At 38.0% G+C, this 15,811-nt stretch overlaps 1 protein-coding gene across 1 annotated transcript in view; it reads left to right on the top strand.

Annotated features, from left to right (window-relative positions):
* Spef2 (sperm flagellar 2) overlaps window positions 1–15,811 on the top strand; it is a 171,975-nt gene that overhangs the window by 97,739 nt on the left and 58,425 nt on the right. The window contains exons 20-23 of the mRNA XM_036206928.1: window positions 4,842–4,990; window positions 7,631–7,758; window positions 7,839–7,977; window positions 14,999–15,136. Coding sequence (XP_036062821.1) covers window positions 4,842–4,990; window positions 7,631–7,758; window positions 7,839–7,977; window positions 14,999–15,136 — 554 coding nt within the window. The remainder of the gene's footprint in view (window positions 1–4,841; window positions 4,991–7,630; window positions 7,759–7,838; window positions 7,978–14,998; window positions 15,137–15,811) is intronic.

The following is a 15,811-nucleotide window of genomic DNA, read 5'->3' as shown; positions in this document are numbered from 1 at the left end:
TTATAGGTGAACTTTAAATCAGATTTAGAAGTCCTCTTACTTACAACAGTGTAGAAATTCTATTGTTTTGGTGTTTATAACAATATTTACTTCACAGGACAGCCAGAGCTGTTATACAGAGAAACCCTGTCTTGAAACAAACAAGCAAAACAATATTAACTTCAAATAGGAAGTTATACTATTTGACTTTTTAATATTTGAAATTAATACTATTGACACTGGACACAATTTTTTTTTAATCTCACAAGCCATTGTATCACAGTTATATTTAGTATCTCTCTTACAAGTCATGATACTATTTCTTTTCTTCTTTCCTCAAACTTATTATTTCTTACTGATAATATCATTGACTCATTCTTATTCTCTGGGTATTGGATCAGTCTTTACCTTTTTTTTTTTTGCAATCTTAATTGTTCAATCTTACAATGATCTTAAAATACTTATTTTTAAACAATATATTTTTATGTTGTCTGAAAATTTCACACATGCACATAACATTCTTAATCATAGTCATTTCTATTCCCCTTGCCATCTCACCCTGCCCTTAACACACCTCTCTCCCAACTACATGTCCTTTAAAAATTTTTATAGTCTACTAATTCCTTGAGAATTTTATACAATGTATTTTCCTCATGTTCACCCTTTACTCCTCTTATACCCATCCTTCTATTTCAATCTTCCAACTGCATATCCTCTCTCATTTTCTTTTTAAAACATAAAAATATAAGTGGTATCATACTTTTATTTACCTTTTAATCTAAATTATTATTTTTCCAAAGTCCATGCATAATTGCTGTATTAGCATCATTTCCATCTTACCTTTCTGTCTTCACTCAAACTCTTCCTGTTTATCCCCTACTTCTCAAATTCATTATTTTCTCTCCTTTAAGTATTATTGTAAAATATATATTCTCACCTCTGTAATTTTTTTTGGTTTTTCTTTAATTATTTTTACATATATACATTCATATAAATATATAAATAAGACCTCTTAAGTCCATTTCTTGTTTCTCTTATGTGTGTGTGTTTAGGACTGACCACTTGAGACTGGATAACCAGTTAGGAGACTCATCCCTTGGGAAGAGTGATTCTCCATTTCTCAATAGTCATTCTTTTTCTCCTCATCTAGGTGTGGAGCCTTGTGAGATTTCCCCTTTCACGTTGGCTTGTCAACTGGTGTCGTCACTGTTCAGGTCTAGTTTAGGCTACCATATTACCGAGATTTCATGAGTGTAATTTTCCCAGTCCTATATATAAGACCCAGTCTCACAGCAGATGCCCTGGTCTTCCAGGTCTTGTCTTGAAATCTTACTGCCCCCTCTTGTGTGGTGCATTCTGAGCCTTGGGTGTTGCAGTTTTGCTGTAGCTGTACAAGGGTTTGATCACTTATGAGATTCTAAGCACAATTATACTAGATCATTTCATAAATGATCTTAGATAATCAATCTCATTAATTTATAGTTACTTATATATGACTCCATGATGAGGAACAATACAAATCCTCAGACTTTGAGCAGAGAACACATTGCTCCATGAGCTTTGCACATGTTCCTTCTCAGCACAGTGCTGGTATGTGCTCAGTCTCTGACTCTTCACCTAACACTGGGACCCTTGTCTCCCTGGTTGTGTTCCTTCAATCTGTTCCACCTCTGTGCTAAAATGTTCATCTAAGATGACCTGCATCTTCACTTTGGCAGCTGTTCTTAGCAGCCTCATCAGTCAAAAATATTATGTATCTTTTAGCAAAAGTTGTTTTTGCTAAACATGGCTAAACTTAAGAAATATGAAAGTAATCACTGTTAACCAATATTTGGGCTTCAACTTGAAAAATACTAGTTAAATCACATCCCCACAGGGAATATTTTAGGACTGAAAAGTAACAAATGATGACAATAATAATAGCATCTTGATTCAAAATATATAAATCAGACTATTTTGCCTCCTCCCAAAAAAAGTCACCTCCTAAATCTCTCCCCTCCCTGAGAAATACTTAACTAGAAAATGTCCAGATCTTTCTAATGTCCTCTTCTCATCCATCAATGCAGTTTACTTATATCCTACAATTACTTATTTGCATTCTTGGTTTTAAATTTGCTTTAAACTTCTGACTTTTAATTGCTCAGATCTTTACTAAACCACCCCATTTGTATTTTTGTTATTTACATATTACTCGGTCATTTCATCTCTGACTTAACAGGTCTTTACTTTTAACATTGATCTACTACCTTGGCTTAAAATTGAAATTTTCTCTGTGACTTATTTTAATTTATAATCATCTTGGCTTAGAGGATATCTGTCTGACCCTATCAAGTTATCATTATTAAACAAAATTTTCCTAAAATTGATGTGTATGATGTACTAAACAGGAGTTTTTCTCCAAATGCCTTACCTATTAGGAATGGCTATATCAAGAATTTGATGATCTCACTATAGAACTTGAATACATCAAATGGTGTTCCTCATTAGATTTAAATAGCTAATAAAGATTTTGTTTCAAAGTAACTTCTTTCACTCCTTAAGGTAGAGACACACTTATTTCCAATTGAAATCCTCCTTCTCTCAGCATTTTTATTGCTAAATATTAGATACATTTAATATGGTCTCAAAGCAGTTATCAAAAAAATATTCCATCTCTCCTAATTTTCACTAAAGAATCAAAATATTTTTAAAATATGGAGGGAAAGCTTATTCTAGTCCTCAATTTATAATTACACAGTTTTTCCTTCTGGAGATGCTGCTTAGAGGACTCTATCTTAAAATGGCCACAGTTCAAGCTGGGCGGTGATGGTGCACACCTTTAATCCCAGCACTCAGGAGGCAGAGGCAGGAAGATCTTCATGAATTTGAGGCCAGCCTGATCTATAGAGCAAGGTCCAGGATAGGCTCCAAAGCTACACAAAGAAACCCTGTCTCGAAAAAACAAACAAAAAACGTCACAGTTCAGAATGAATGTGAAGAATCATACAGAAAATATATCAAATTATGAACATTTTTAGCTAGTCTGCAGGTGTATGAATGACTAACAGATATTGGTTTAATTATATATGAAGAAATCACCTGAAATACTCAAAAGTCAGAAATAGTAATACTTTCTCTACTTATAAACCATGCCTTTTATTTAGCATAAAGACAAAAATAAGCTAAGGAGCATCACTAAATTATACTCATTAGAATTTGTATTTGGGAGAAAGAAAGTGCTCCCCAAGTTATAGTCATTTTTCACCTGCATGTACAATTTTCAGCAGTTAATCTGAAGGCAGGTGGAATTTAGCCTGAGTGACTTCCTAAAGAAAAAAAAAAAAATGATCCTTTCACAGTGTGTCTGTGCTCACAATATAAGACAACCGTGTAACTGGTCTGGGCTGCTCTCTTCATTAGGGAAAGAGAAGTATATTTATGTTCAGATTCTAAATTAAAACACAGACTACTTCCTCCTTCTCTCACTCTTCCCCTGCTCCTCCTCTTCCTCCCCCTCCTCCTCCTCTTACTCTTACTTACTTACCTCCTCCCCCTCTTTCTCCTCCTCCTCATCCTCCCCTCTCCCCCTCCTCCTCCTCCACCTCCTCTTCTTCCTGCTCCTCCTCTTTCCCTGCTCCTCCTCCTGTTCCTCCTCCTCCTCCTCTTCCTCTCCCTCCACTTCCTCCTCCTCCTCTTCTTCCCCCTGCTCCACCTCCTCTTCCTCCACCTCCTCTTCCCCTGCTCCTCCTCTTCCCCTGCTCCTCCTCTTCCTCCTGCTCCTCCTCTTCCTCCACCTCCACTTCCTCCTCCTCCCCTTCTTCCCCCTGTTCCTCCTCTTCCCCTTCTCCTCCTCTTCCCCTGCTCCTCCTCTTCCCTTGCTCCTCCTCTTCCTCCTGCTCCTCCTCTTCCTCCACCTCCACTTCCTCCTCCTCCCTTTCTTCCCCCTGCTCCTTCTCTTCCTCCTCCCCTCCACCTCCTCTCCCTCCTCCTCCTCCATCTCCTCTCCCTCCTCCTCCTCTTCTTCCCCCTGCTCCTCCTCTTCCTCCTCCCCTCCACCTCCTCTCCCTCCTCCTCCTCCATCTCCTCTCCCTGCTCCTCCTCTTCCTCCCCCTCCCCTCCTCCTCCCCTCCTCCTCCTGCACCTCCTCTTCCTCCTCGTCCCCCCTTTACTTACTTACCTCGTCTATCCCCTAACTCTCACATTTTCGCTTCCACTCCTCCCTCCCTTGGTGCCTCCTTCCCTCTCTTCTTTATTTTCTAGGCTGAAATAAAAAGCCTGACCGTAGCAAGAATTTTTTTTTTTTTCGGAAATCCTTTCAGCCTACAGAGATTATGAGAAGGTTCGGGGTCTTCAGTGGCCTCTTCTCCCATCTGTCTCATCTGTAACCTCACCTTCTCTGGATAAACCTTTCACCAGATCTTTCTCTAACCTCTGCTCTGGGTCTCAAGGGACACAAACAAGCCCCACTTACGTTCTAGACATCCTTTTCCTCATTTGGCATGAAGAATTTAATTGCCAGTTTTTACAATAGGAAATTAAACACACTTTGTGGCAAAGCCTAAATTTTGTAAGAGCCACACATGAATTAGAGAAGCAAGACATGAATGAACATAAAATGCCAGAAGTTACAATAGTCAGGCGGATTCCAGTTGTTGGATTCCTTTAAGTAAGAAAACAACTCCTTACGAGTAGTATATCTGTTAATGCAGGGACCATGGCAAATTTGACATTTCTTCTATTATATCTCCCAGTTGGTAAAACTGCCTGAAGAAGGCAAGAGTAATCAATGGGTGGCCTGAATCCCATAACATAGACTTTATCATATTCAGAAACCTATCCCGTTCACCTACTTGTACTGGAATGATTTAATATGCATGTTTAAGTTTCTCCTAAAGGAAAACCACAAGGAGGAAAAGCACCAGCAAAGAAATCACCTGGTGGCTCTGCAGACACATCACCCACGCCAACAGCACCCGGACCACCTAAGCCAGGATCAGAAGAATGGGTCTATGTGAATGAGCCTATACCTGAGGTATGGCAACCTTCTAATTAAATGAATAGAATAATTTATCCTTTTAACATCAAGTTTTGCCACATTTGTAACATCCAACAATGCTTCTGAAGTCAGGATTGTGTATCTATTTATAAAAAACTGAGATAAGCCTGGAGTTGCAGCTCATTTGGTAGAGTGCAGAAGATTCTAGATTTCATCCACAGTATTGAAATGGGGGAAACAGTGATAAATTTGCTAGGGGCTTATCAGTGAATTGCATTTCAATTTTTCCTGTGGACTTGAGTTTCTGGGTCATACTTTGAAACTGGTCTTGAGTATTGAGCTCAGGAGAACAAATAGCTTCTGTAAGTACCAATTTTCTCCCTGAGGACAAGCAGAGATGCAATTTCCTAGAAGAATGATTTCTGCTGCATACATATCCAGCAAATTTATAGTCTCCCATCCATGCATAAATGCTTAAGATGAAGCATAATACTTCCAGATGAATTTAATCTCTGACATTTTAGAAAAGGAAAGAAACATAGGAATCTAACTAAACCTTAAGATAGCTACCTGACCAGAGAGCTCATAATAATTATGCTAGACAAGGAGGTACACAAAGGGCAATTTTCCTATGACAGAGGTAAAGCAGTTCTTACCTGGACCTGGGCCTTCAAAAGATAAATCAATGAACTTGAGGAAATCACACACTTTTTTTTTTCCTAATAAAAGACAAGGAGATGTTTACAAGAATCAGTCAGTTCTATCTTTTTATTTTTATTCCAGTCCACACTGGTCTCTTGCACTGATAAACACAGCAAGGTCCATCTGTACCAGGCATTTGAGAGCCACACATTCACTGCAGGAGTTGTGTTGCAGTTGTTATTAAACTCCTCTAGGGCTGTAAGTGCTTTGGGGAGAGAGTATAAAGCATATGGGAAAACCAGACAGAGTCAACAGTATATGACATATTCTTGATAGCTTTCTGATGAATTAAGTAACTAGTCTCATGGGTAAAATTTGAAAATATTGAAATATGAAACATTTAAATGGTAAAATAATATATGCATGCATGTATGTATGTATGTATGCTCATATGTAATGGGTGTCACTCAGCTAAGAAGAAGCTACTTCAAATGTATACAGACAGAGAGAGACGCATTCCACACCCATTTCCAAAATGTTCTGAGTCAGTGACAGAAACAGAAGAGAAGGGGCCTGACGGAACAAAATATAATCATTATTGAGTGTTGGATGGGGAGTGAAGAACAAAAGTACTCAAATCTTATCCCTTGGTATAGCTCAAAGGAAATAACACTAAGGAGGACAAAAATTAAAATAAAAAATCATTAATATTGGGATAGGATATAAGCCCACATGCTTAAATCTTGGGATGGACTCTTATAAGAAGTAGATGAATGTCAAGGAAAGAAAATGGAACAGTATTTACAAGTATGTCATCAATACATCGGGAAATATACAAAGATGAGGCTTGTACATTCACAGCAAGGGACAGCTGAGAGTCACTGTGACCAGCTTAGGAATGCATGGTTAGGCATTTAAGTAATGACAGAACAGCTTGCATCTGTTCTCAGTCCAGTGTGACTGTCTTCACCAATAGGACTGAGTCTGGTGATGTTTATCAAGTGGTCATAGCAAAGGCAATAGGAGCATGGGCTTTTCTTCTCCAAATGCCACAGTGAAGGCTGAGATGCAGAAAATACAGGAAAGCAATTTTCTGTGCAACAAAGAGAAGAACTTACTCAATGACATGCTTTGTGTGACAGCAGATGAGTCTGTCTGGAAATGTCATCTTTAAAGTATCCATGAGATTCACGGAGCTATTAAAAAAGTATCTAGTATGTAGAATTTTGTAATTGAAGAAAAAATTAACCCAAATGATTTATAAGTACCTCATGGATGATGTTTTGGTAAATAAATGTATAGTCATAAAAAGGATAATTATATATCAAGTTTATATTCAATATAATGTATACTTTCAATTTTATTTCATTTGCATTGGTTTTATATTTTATTGCTTGTTTTCATGATTGAAGATAACATAAGATAAACTTTCTGAGTCCCACATAATACACAGCAAGTAAAGATTGTCCTGGTGGAATGCAACAGAAACAACTTGTTCCCACCCTGACAGGAACACAAAGTGTTCTTCAAACAAGACAATGTTCCAGCTGAGGAAAATGTAATAAATCAATTCATTCATTCAATAAATAGTCTTTGAAGACTTGCCAGGTCCCACATACCATGTGATTATATGGAAAAACTTATAGTGCTGATCAAGACCACGGCAGCCTCTGGCTGAACAGTGCTGGTATTCTAGAACAAAGTACAAACAGAATTAATGTTGCTAGTATTATAATAACAGGAGTGCAGGGTACTTAGACAGAGCCTCAGAGGATCTGAGGATAACCTTGTAAACTGATTGGGCCAGGGAAGGATTTCTATAAGAAATCATGTCTGTGCTAAGACATGCAGATTATCTGGAAGAGGAATTATCTTCTTCTGGAGACAGATGAAGACAGAAACATTCCAGAAGGTGTGCTCCAGGCAGTTGCAGTTGGGACTTGATCTTGATTACTAGTGTTCATTTAACCCAGCTAGTCTGAGGATTTTCATTTTCAGAAACACTGACTTCTTCTATGCTTTACTGTTTAACAGGAACTACCTTCCTTTTTAGTACCTTACTGGGAACTGATAGAGAAATCCTACATAAACCACATCAAAACTGTACTTCGGTATCTTAGAGAAAACCAACACTCTATACTTTCTTATTTATATGAAACTAGGTAAGTAAAGTCTCCAAAGTCAAAATTTTGTCATTATTAGGTAGGACAAGGAACCATCTCATTCCCTTCCTTACTTACAGAACAAGTTTCAAGGAGTTTCTAAGGCGTCCAGATCACAAGCAAGATTTTGTATCTCAGTGGCAGACTGATTTCAACTCTGTTCCTGAAGACCTGTGGGAAGATGAGGAGACCAAGGCTGAACTACACCAAAGAGTGAATGTAAGGACTGCTATGACCTGCTGGGCCAGTGTCACCTTGTTTTCATCTCCTCACCTGTACACCCCCACTCCTTTCCCCTTTCTGTCTTTGGGGATGAAAGCATTAGAAATTAGATTTGAACTCTGACCCAGTCGTTAGTAACTCCACAAAGGACTGGCTGCTCTGCATTTTGGGTTCAGAATTAATATCTGGCACAGTTCTGAGAAGAGGAACTGACATCCACACTGCAGGAGCATTCTTGGTATCTGCTTTGCAGTCTGTCTTCATTTCTGTTGGTCCACCTACTTGTGGTCGTACCTCATGTTATTACATGCCCATCTTGAATCTAATTATACAGCCTAACAGCAGCCAGAAAGAAAATGGGGACAACCCATACTTGCCTCTATTTCCTAGATCTTTTGAAGTCTGTTGACATATTATACATATGTTTATATCTCCATCAAGTACAGTAATTAGAAGTTGGAAGACAGGTGGATTTTTTTTTCTTTTTGCAAGTTCACGAGTCAAGTGTATTACCTTGATGTTTTAGTGCACAAGAAGCCCCATTCAGTTTTGTGGCCTTCATGGCCCATGTGTAAATTGACACCCTCCTGTATCCCATCAGAAGGATGCCTTGAGCCTATCTTATGTATTGGTTACAAAGAGTCAAATATTATTGTGACACTATTCCTCAGGAAATGTGTCTAGATAAGGAATCCAGAACATAAGTAAGAATGCTACCATAGTGCAGCTTGGTAAGCTATTGTGGTTCCTTACAGGAGTGTCGGTGAGGGGGTACTTTCAGGAGTATCGGTGAGGGGTACTTACAGGAGTGTCGGTGAGGGGTTACTTACAGGAGTATCAGTGAGGGGTTACTTACAGGAGCATCGGGGAGGGGGTACTTACAGGAGTGTCGGTGAGGGGTACTTACAGGAGTATCAGTGAGGGGTTACTTACAGGAATATAAGTGGCACAAAGGTCATTTGGATTGAAAACTTACCCAGCATAAGTGGTGGCTCACAAAACCTGGAAAACCTGGAACTCATTGCACACCTTGCCAGCAGCCTGACAGATTGGAGAGTGTCTCTTCCAGGTGACTCAGTCACTCTCTCTGCCTCTTCTAGGCAGTTTGAATTGTCCGAGCCTCTTCCAAGGCAGTGTGACTGATTTGCCTGGTCCAAATTGGGAGTGCCTTTCAATAATTCCCTTGTGCTTTTATAAACTTGTGGAAAAAGTAGTTCGATGTATTTGGACAGGTTTGGGGACTTCTTTTAAAAATATTAATTATTCCTTGGGGAATTCATACAACTTATTTTGATCATATTCACCTCAATTCTTCTTAACTTTGTCAAGATCCCTACCATCCTAACTCCCACAAATTACCTTCTTTTATTAAATTCGATTCGCACTGCATCCTATGCTTCTGGGTAGGGGCCATTACTGGAGCATGGCCAAACTATCAGGAAACATACCCCTAAAAAAACCAGACTCTCCTTCCTCCAGAAGCCACCAATTGTCCATAGAAATCCAGTTTGGGGTGGGAGCTCATGAACCCCAACTCCATGCTAGAATTTTAATTGGCTTGAACTTGTGTAGGTCTTGTGCAGTCAACCACAGCTGCTGTGAGCTTTTGCATACAGAAGTTCGGTCCTGTCCAGAAAACATTAATTTGTTCCAGCCCTCCCCAACCTCTGGCTCTTACAGTCTTTCTACAGTCTCTTCTGCAATACTCCCCAAGCTATTGGATGGAGCTGTGATATTAATGTAGCTCACGGTGTTGACACCTGGATAAAGTTATTGATGGCATTTTTTCCTCCAGCAGTCTACACAGCATCTTTTAGTACTATGAGAGCTAGCTTGAAGGGAAGACGCTTCCCAGTCAATACTGACTTGATTTCTCTAGGTTCTATGACTAATAAAGGTGGTGTCTTCAGCAGTAGGGACTTACTATCAAGTTCTGGTCAGCATCTAACAGCAATGACAATAATCTGTATTGTTTGGGGGAGGGGAGCTCTCGGACAACTTAGTTTGAGGGACTTCTCCAGGCTTCTGGGTTGTTTACTTCCTGAATTTTAATGAGCCTTCATTTAGAATTTCCTGACTCTTAATGAGCTGAGTTTCTCTGCAAGATGGAGTATTTCACCTCCCTTTAGAACATCTTGAGTGAGTTAGTTTGTTTGAGGCAAGATCTCACTATATAGTCTTAGAAGGTCTAAAGCTCACTGTGTTGACCAGGCTGACTTCAAACTCACATAGATCCATCTGCCTCCACCTCCCTAGTGCTGGGATTAATAGTCTATCCACCACACCTGACCTAGAATATCCTGAGTCTTAACCAGCTTCCTTCCAAGATCAAATGTATCAACTGGGAGGAGATTTCTATACAAGATATCTCTGTATTCATTCGTGTAACAAACATATTGACAAACTCTACCCCAGTGTTCATCATTTGTTCAGAAAATATTAAAACATTTGTTATATCCACAGCGCTAGGGTTTAACAGATGAAAACAAAGTCTATGACTCCAAAATATTTCCCTGCTGGTAGCCAGGAGACAGAATAATAAAAATAAAATAACCACAAGGTGAGTGTGTTGTCTTCGTTTTTTAAATCTATGAAACAAATTTAAATCAAGGAAACAGGTAAGAAGCTGAAGCATTTCTGTAACTATTTTGCTTGTTGTGGATGTGGAAATACTGCTTAGAGACATTTGAGCGGACTGAAGGCAGGGATACTGTAGTGAACCACATGCTAATGTGGAGGAAGGTTTATCAGGCAGAGTGGGGAACAAAGGCAGAGAGATCAGGAGTCTTGATGTGTGTGGAGGCTACCAAGGAACAGAGAGCAAAGTGAGCATAGACAAGAGGGCTACTGACGAGGTCAGAGAGATTGTGTGGGACCATATTACCTAAAGCCTGGGGTCATTTTATAGTACACACAGGAAGCCTTGATTTATGGGTTTAGAAGTTCCTGTAGGGAAGTGATAGATCAGGAAGACCAGTTGGGAAACCGATTCGTGATCTCTCACAAAGATGGCAAGGCAGCATGACGGCTTCAATAACGGGGAGGTGCCAAAGACTTTAACCTAAGAGGTGTTCATCTGTCACCCATTCTTAAACACTTCACAAAATCAGGCATCTAAGCCAGGAAGTGGTGGCACGTGCCGTTAATTCTAGCACTTGGAAGACAAAGGCAGGCAGAAGTCTGTGAGTTTGAGGATAGCCTGGTGTACAAAGCAAGTTCCAGGAGAGCCAGAGCTACACAAACAAGCCTGTCTCAAGGGGAAAAAAAAATCATGCATCTAAGTAAATCCTACAACTGCTTTTTGTTTCTATCTCTTGCCCACCCATTCATAAATTCAGCCTCCTGTATTTCTCTTTCTCGTAGTAGATGGTTGCAGGCAGAGAATGGGGAAATTTAGTAGTCCAAATATGTCATTTGTTTCTTTTATCCCTTTTCTTTCTTTTCCCAGAGCTGAGAACCGAACCCAGGGCCTTGTGCTTGCTAAGCAAGCATTCTACCACTGAGCTAAATACCTAACCCCCTTTTATTCCTTTTCTAAATCCATATGCACCATATTTTTTCTTATATTTTTGGTTGTGAGCCTAGCCTTTAACTGCTGAGCTATCCCTCCAGCCCCATATTTTTTCTTATAATTAGATGAATAGAAATTATAAAAAATACATAATCTCTGACAATAAGAGCCACTATTATTACCTAGCTATATTCAATATATTTACTACTCCTAATTATTTTTTTTAAATATTACCATATTATACATATTGCTCTTCTCCATTTTCCATTCATCAAATACATTAAAGTTTTATTAATGAATAAAATTTCATCTACAACACTTTATGACTAAAATGTATGAGTAGTGAACATTATAATTTTTTGAAGATGTCCCAAAAATTAATCATATTTCACTAAAAAAGTTATGTGCCAATATTTAATATAAAATTATACCATAAAATTTCAACCAGCTACATACATCTGACACAATTAGTAATAAACAACTTTCTTGGGCTAGTTTTTAAGAACATAAATAAAAAGTAAAACTATTGAGTGAAAGATTATGCTTATTTAATATTTTTGAGACATAGTGAGAACTTACAAACTCCTATTTTAATTTAATACATTGTAATTTAATAAAAAGTTAAAATTTTTAGTTTAAAAATTAACAATAGACAGTTCAATTTTACTTTAAGCAACAGGTAATGTGAATCTATCCCATGTTAACTCTATCTTATATTTAAATGTTTGCCAACTTAGCAGGTAAAATGTGAATTTTCCTTTCCTATCAAGGCAAGGTCTCCCCTGGGGAGTCAGCCCAGCCTGATAGACTCAACTGAGGCAGGTCCAGTCTCCTCCTCCCTACACAAAGGCTGAGCAAAGAGGGGAAGGGCTGGGGGGTGTGAGGAGGGAGGACGGGGGAATTCATATATATAAATATCTTTAAAATATAAATATAAATTTATATATTATATAAATATATGATATATATAAATATATAATATAAATACAAATATATATTTAAAAAATATGAATTTTCTTAAACTTTGTATTTTTCCTTTTGGATTTGAAGTTAGCATTTCTTTCTTGCTTAATGGCCATTTATTTTCTTTCTTCTGGATCTTGATTGTGATTCCTACTAACTTTTCTGCTGAAATCTGCTCTCTTTCTTGATTAGTATGTCTTTTTTATATATTATGGATAAATACCATTCATTGGTGTTATATTATAAATATATTCCCAGTTCTATTTTGATTATTTGAGGTGAATTTTTATGCAGAAAGTTTTCAGTGTTTATATAAATAAAAATATAAATTTTCATTATAGTATCTTTAATGGCCAATTTAAAAATATTCCAACCTAAGGTTAAATATAACTTAATCTTTATTTTTACTATTTTTATAGCTTCACATTTTACTTTTAAATATTTAGAATAAATAAGTATAATAATTGTTTACAAAAAGCTAGACAAATATTTTGAGACGACCCTCAAAGATGTCAGTCAGCATTGAGTAACAAATACATGTGTGTACATATGATATATCTATATAAATATATATAAAAATAGTGTATGTGTGTGTGAGAGAGAGTTTATTTACTTTGAATGATTTTGTCTGAATATGTGAAAGAATATATACAAAGTATAGTTTCAAGAAGAATACGGAAATTAAACTTGAGAAATGAATAGAAGAGAAATGAGAATAGAAAACATAACTTGACTACTTGGCAAATAAGGAAAAGAAACATTAAAATTAAAATATCAACCCAGATCATAGGCAAAATCATTGCTGGCAAGCACGACAAGGCAGGAACAAGACAATACATATTCTTTTGACCAAACTTTCATTATTAGGATATATTCATGGATTCTAGGAACCAAGTATGATTTCTACTTGAAAGGTTCAATATGTTTGAACTTAGGAAATCTCCTTAAAAACACTGTAAGACTTTGAAACAGTAGATCTTCAGTAGGAGTACACACTAGAGAAAATGTTAAAGTCTAACAAAACTTCCTTCCCTTGATGCCACAAAGAGTTAAAGTTAGGTTTGAGATGAGGCTAATGTACATCCATTTTTGTTTCTTTTGGTTTTTTAAGGCAGGGTTTCTCTGTGTAGCCCTGGAATTATATAGATCAGGTTAGACTCAAATTCAAATCTGCCTTCCTCTGCCTCCCAAGTGCTGGGATTAAAGGCTTGCACCACCACACCAGACTTCAGCTCCATTTTGTAAATGTGGTATAGATAATGTTGGTTTAAACACCAGCTTTATCCTTTCTCATTTTTGTATTTTTATATGTAGATGATCTTGAAAATAAGGAACTTTAAAACTGCTGTCACTAAGACATTTGTATCCTTTTCTTTGCTACATTTTTGACACCATGACTGTATAATGCAGCAACAGTCTTTTCTAAATACTGAGCATGCACTAGTTACAGCCACTGCCTAATTTTATCTGCACATCAATGATCCTAGGTACTCACCAGTAACTAACACAGTTTATGGGTGAAAAGATATGACAATGAGATTAACGTGATAGGTGGCAGCGGTGTCATCTACATCCAAGGATCTACACTCCTTCCCCCATTAAACTGTTTCTCTGAGAAAGGATTATTGGACACGTGAAGACAAAATGATAAGGTGGATCTGCCTAGAGACCATTTAACAACCACAACAGCCTCTAAAGCACTTTTCATCTTGAATTCTTCTTTTATCTACTATCAATTCTGATGCATAACATAGTGGTATGCATTACTGGAGCCCAAAGATTCACATCCTGGCTTCACCATTTACTTACCCAAGGAAAATGCCTTCTCTATTCCCAGTGTCCTCTTATAAAAAGTAAAGATAATGTGCTACCTAATGTTGATTCCAGGCATTTAATAGGTGATGCAAATATGTCAACAACACATTTAAGAAGAACCCAATACACAGAACCACTATAATTTTGACATTAAAATTTTGCATACTTATATATAAATTATAAAATAAATGAAATATCTCTGGATGCCCATATTATAGGCCAGTTATGATATATGAATATTATGTTATACATTGTCCTATTCATATTCTTCTTTATTATTCTTAGTCTGCCACTGAGCTGTTGTTAAGCATCACATTAATGTCAAACATTTTTCTGGTAAATATGCCCTATCTCTGATAGTGAACAAACTAAGGGCCTTGGTTCAAATGCAACAATGTATTTTTTTTCCATCAACAATACAAAGGTTTTTTTTTTTTATTTAAATAAAGTGATTTTTCAAGCAAACAAGTTTATTAACAAAAAGCTAACACACAAATAGAGCTACCCATGGATAATGTGATAGGGATGGGTTTATGAGAACTATGGGCATACGATCTGAGAGAGCAAGAGATGTGATTGCTGTTTGAATAAATGAATCTAACACATGAACTTGTCAGACATCGCTCCTTTAGGGACTTCTCCAGAGGCAAAGGATCTCAGGTGTGTGGTACCGAAGCTGCAGAAGATATGACTCCCACACACAGCCAAGCTGTTTCTCTTTCCACTCAGGATCTACGAGACCGCCTGTGGGACATCTGTGATGCCAGGAAGGAAGAGGCAGAGCAAGAGAGGCTTGATATCATTAATGAGAGCTGGCTGCAGGACTCTGTCGGAATAACAATGAATCACTTCTTTTCCCTGATGCAGGTAGGAGCAGCCAGACACAGTGGCACAGACTCCCTTTGCAGCCTTATTCCTCATGGAACAACTCCATCGGGAATGTTAGGGGTCTGCTCTGGCATCACTTTGTTCATAACACCCTGAGTGGCATGCATTCTCTGCCTGGTATGCATTCTGGCTTGCCAAGAAAATTAGCTAAGAAAAATTGTGTTTCTATCCCAGCCAAGCAACCACACAGACAGTGTATCCCAAGCAGATACTTGCCATTTCTGCTTCCCTGAGTTTGTTCTGCAAAACTGCAGGGATGCTGTCTACAACTGGGATGTTTACTTGATCAGACTCGCAAATACTTAAAGATAGCCAGCCACCTTAGTCTAAGAGAGAGGCCCTGCTGTAATTTCTGGGATACAATACAACCATGGGTACAATTGCTGTGACCAGGAAAGAAAGTGCTGACTAGCTGACAGATCCCTCAAAACAAAGTGCCTATAGATAGGTTTTGAGAGCTCAAGAGTTGAGGCGGAATGAGGGGTGAGATCAATTGTCTTGTAATGCTTAAGCTTTTAATTATATGTATCAGAGTGTGACTTTGGGCACATGCTCAGTGCCTGTGTAGACAAGAAGAAAACTTTGGATCCCCCTGAAAGTTGAGGTTTTTGGTAGCTGTGAGCCACCTGATGTAGATGCTGGGAATGATAGTCC

Source organism: Onychomys torridus, chromosome 15 (assembly GCF_903995425.1).
Source record: "Onychomys torridus chromosome 15, mOncTor1.1, whole genome shotgun sequence".
In the NCBI taxonomy this organism is placed as follows: domain Eukaryota; kingdom Metazoa; phylum Chordata; class Mammalia; order Rodentia; family Cricetidae; genus Onychomys; species Onychomys torridus.
This window is presented reverse-complemented; position numbering and strand designations above follow the sequence as displayed.